Source organism: Malurus melanocephalus, unplaced genomic scaffold, assembly GCF_030028575.1.
Source record: "Malurus melanocephalus ecotype Western Australia unplaced genomic scaffold, MMel_1.1 scaffold_1247, whole genome shotgun sequence".
Taxonomy (NCBI): Eukaryota; Metazoa; Chordata; class Aves; order Passeriformes; family Maluridae; genus Malurus; species Malurus melanocephalus.
Genome location: NW_026624479.1, coordinates 48,072 through 51,622, shown reverse-complemented (window position 1 = coordinate 51,622; position 3,551 = coordinate 48,072). Strand labels below are relative to the sequence as shown.

The 3,551-nt window shown below is 64.7% G+C and overlaps 2 protein-coding genes across 2 annotated transcripts in view; both read right to left on the bottom strand.

Annotated features, from left to right (window-relative positions):
• The window catches only part of LOC130586665 (uncharacterized), a 5,422-nt gene extending 4,431 nt beyond the window's left edge, over positions 1-991 (bottom strand). The window contains exon 1 of the mRNA XM_057387541.1: positions 930-991. The gene's annotated coding sequence lies outside the window, so the exon portion shown is untranslated. The remainder of the gene's footprint in view (positions 1-929) is intronic.
• Positions 930-2,993, bottom strand: ZNF703 (zinc finger protein 703; the record flags this gene model as incomplete). Its single annotated transcript, XM_057387540.1, has 1 exon — positions 930-2,993. A coding segment is annotated over one exon (1,389 nt), but the record flags the coding sequence as incomplete, so codon positions are not given.
• Between the last annotated feature and the right edge of the window lie 558 nt (positions 2,994-3,551).

Sequence of the window (3,551 nt, the reverse complement as noted above, 5' to 3'; positions counted from 1 at the left end):
CCGGCCCTCCTCCAGCAAACTCCCACCCGCAAGGAGCGACACCACAACCAGAGCCCAGCCACGKCCACACCGGGCGAGGGGCACCCCCGAAACAGCATCCCCCAGCCTCGGGGGGCTCGGAACCGAGCCAAATTGGCCACCAACCTCTCCATTGCCACAGGAAACCCCGGCTGGGCCCTCCCCAGGCCGCACGCCCGCGGCCACGCTCAAGGCACAGGTAGGAAAATAAAAAATCCCTTCGGCAAAAGCAGTCCCTGTTCTCAGCGCGTTATTTTTCAGCTCAAAGGACACAAAGGAATTTAAACACAGGGCATAAAAGCAATATCGAGAAGGCAATTAACAGGGATTAATTGCATGACTCACTGAAATGCAACAGGACTGAGGCAGAAAAAAATAAGTGGCGTGGGACAATGGGGCATGTGGGGTTTTCAAGGGGGAGCAGGGGCTCGCCCCAAAGCGCTTTCCTTGGGGAGTGGAGCGGGCAGAGCCCCCTGCCCGGCTGGGGGACATGGCAGGGACAGAGCGAGACCATSTCAGAGCCGTTCATCTCCTCCTCTCCCGGCACAAACCCTAAATGGGAGCACACAGCTCCCCAGCAGCTCCCGGCCGCGCTCACACCGCGCTCCAGGACCCCGCAATTCCACCCCAAAATCCGCACCCCCGGGAGGGGGTGACCCCCTGCTCCCCACAACAACCCGGAGACAGCACTGACCCCGCTCACACGCCTTCTGGAACCTTCCCTCCGCGGGGAGCGGGGCGAGGAGCCCCCAGCCCGGCCCGGGAGCCGCCCCCGGTGCTCGGAGCTCCGGTGCCCGGTCCCGCCGCCGCCAACACCGCTAGATGGTGCTGGGAGCCCGCGGGGGCACGGACGAGAGGAGACCAGAGCGTGGGTACAACCAAGAGCCGTTTATTAACAAAATCAGACTTACCGGGGCTCGTCCGCCCGCCCGCCCGGGGCCGCCGGTCCTGCCGCTCCTCCGGTCCCCCCGGGATGCGGGGACACGCGGGGTACGGCCCGGGGTGACCATCACCCGGCCGGTGTCCACAGCCCCCCCGGCCCCGGACACAGGGCACAAAAAAAAAACAAAAAAAAAAAAAAAAAAAAAAAAAAAAAAGAAGAATATTTTTTTTTTTAAAGAAACAAAAATTTTAAAAGGAGAAAAAAAAAATTTAAAAAACCCAAAAATTCAAAATAAGAAAAATATCACATCTGCAAGTTACAAATGCAGAGAACAGAATCCCAGAGCGATGAACGCAGCGGGGAGGAGGAAAATGCCTTTTTTTTTTCCGCTTTTCCATTTGTGGTAGGAGTCATGCAAGAATTTCTCAGGGGGGAAATTAAGAAGGGGGAAGGAAAAAAAAATTCAAAAGAAACAGAAGGGGGAAAAAAAAAATCAAAGCCCCACACCTGCAAAGTAAAGAGGGTATTTTTTTTCTTTTTTTTTTCGGTTTTTTTTTTTTTTTTTTTTTTGGACACAGACTTTTGCATACCATTGATTCATTGGTGTGTATAATGCACTTATATTCCCAGCTTTAAGCTAACATACAGTAATAAATACAGAGTCCAAGGAGGGCGCGGGGGGCTGGGGCTGGGGCCGCCGTGGTTACTGATATCCCAGTGCAGAAGCTGACGTGAGTCTTTGGCCGTAGAGCGCGTACGGGGAGTAGTAAGGTCCGGCAGCCGGCAAGGAGGGCACGGGCAGCGCGCCGGCCGTGGGCAAGTGGCTCTTGCCGTAMGGGTGGTACCTGTTTAGTCCCAAAGTGTGTGGGCTCCTCAAGGAGAGCGAGGCCGGTAACGTGCTGGGGCTGCCGGGGGCGGCGGGCGGGAGGTGCAGGTGGCAGGAGGCTGCGGAGCCCAGCCCGGAGGTAGGGTAACCCGCCAAGAGTTTCTCGGCCCCCGGCAGGGCCGTGTGGGTCCGTAGGTGGGTGAGCAGCTCCTCCGAGGTGGCAAACCTCTTGTCGCAGGGTCCGCTGGCAGACACCCAGTTGCATATGTGGGGCAGGGGGTCGTTCTGCAGCATGAAGCCGTAGGTGTAGAGGGGGTGGCCGGGCAGGCTGGCGGTGCCGCTGGASGAGAGCGTGGTGTGCACCGAGTGCAGGGGGTGCGTGGGGTACACCAAGGGGTATCCGCTCTTGAGGCTGCCGGGGTCGTGCACGCAGCTGGAGCAGTTGCTGGAGCCCAGGTGCGAGGCGCTGTGGTAGCTCAGGCAGTACGGGTCCCGGCATAATCCCTGCATGAAGGAGGGCGGCGAGGCCCCGGTCAGCGGGCTGGAGCTGGGCGGTTTGCCCGGCAGCCCCAGYGCCCCCGGCAGCTGGCTGCTCACCAGCCCCGGCTTGGTGGGGTCCAGCCCGGGCACGAACTGCGACGGGTAGCCGGCGTAGGCGCCCACGATGGAGCCGTGGTAGCCGATGCTGGAGGGCGGCAGGGGGAAGACGGAGTGGCCCGGCTTGTAGGGCGACACGGGGGCCACATGGCCGGCGGGCGGCAGGGCGGGGGGCTCCGACTTGCGGCCCGAGGGGGGCTCGCCGTGCGCCCCGGGCTCCACCGCCCCGCGCCCCAGCGCCCCGCCCGTCCCCTCGGGGCTGGGCTTGCCCCCCTCGGGCTCCTTCTTCTCCTCGGCGCCTTTGGGCTCGGGGTGTTGCGGCGAGGCCCCGCGGGATCCGCCGGGCGAGGCGGCGGCGTGCGGGGGGAACGGCGGGCAAGCGGCGCTGGGCACCCGAAAGCCGGCCTTGTCCGCGCCGCCCTCCTTGCGCGGCTCCCCGCCGCCCTTCGAGTACGGCTTAAAGCTCGACTTGTCCTCGGCGGGCGCGTCCCCGCTGCCCGGCGGCTTCAGCGCGGCGGGCCGGGCCGAGGGCTCCTTGTCGGCGGCGGGCGCGGCGGCGGCCACGGCGTTCAGCTTGGAGGAGGGCGGCGGGTCGGGYTTGCCGATCTGCGAGCAGGTCTGGGCCAGCAGCGCCAGCGGGCTCTTCTTGGCGTCCAGCTGCGGGCGGAGCGGAGCCGGTCAGGGGGGACCCCGACGGCGCCCCCGCACAAACCTCCCCCCACCCCCCGAAACACCGGGGCCGGGCCCGGCGCTGAGCCAGAGCCAGGGTTTGGGGGGGACGGGGCGGGGGGAAGCGCCCGGACGGGAAAAAGAGGCACCGGGTGGGGTGGGGGGAGCGCGGCTGCGGCGGCGGAGGGAAGGAACGGGTGGGGAGAGCGGGGACGCCGAGCAGGGCAGAGCCCGACCGGGAGAACCGGGAGCGCCGGGCTGGGAAGAGCTCGGCTCAGAGAACCGGGAGGGCTGGGAAGAGCTCGGCTCAGAGAACCGGGAGCGCCGGGAAGAGCTCGGCTCAGAGAATCGGGAGAGCCGGGCTGGGAAGAGCTCGGCTCAGGGAACCGGGAGCGCTGGGAAGAGCTCGGCTCAGAGAACCGGGAGGGCTGGGAAGAGCTCGGCTCAGAGAACCGGGAGCGCCGGGCTGGGAAGAGCTCGGCTCAGAGAACCGGGAGGGCTGGGAAGAGCTCGGCTCAGAGAACCGGGAGCGCGGGTTCGGTCCGAGGCGCGGTCGGG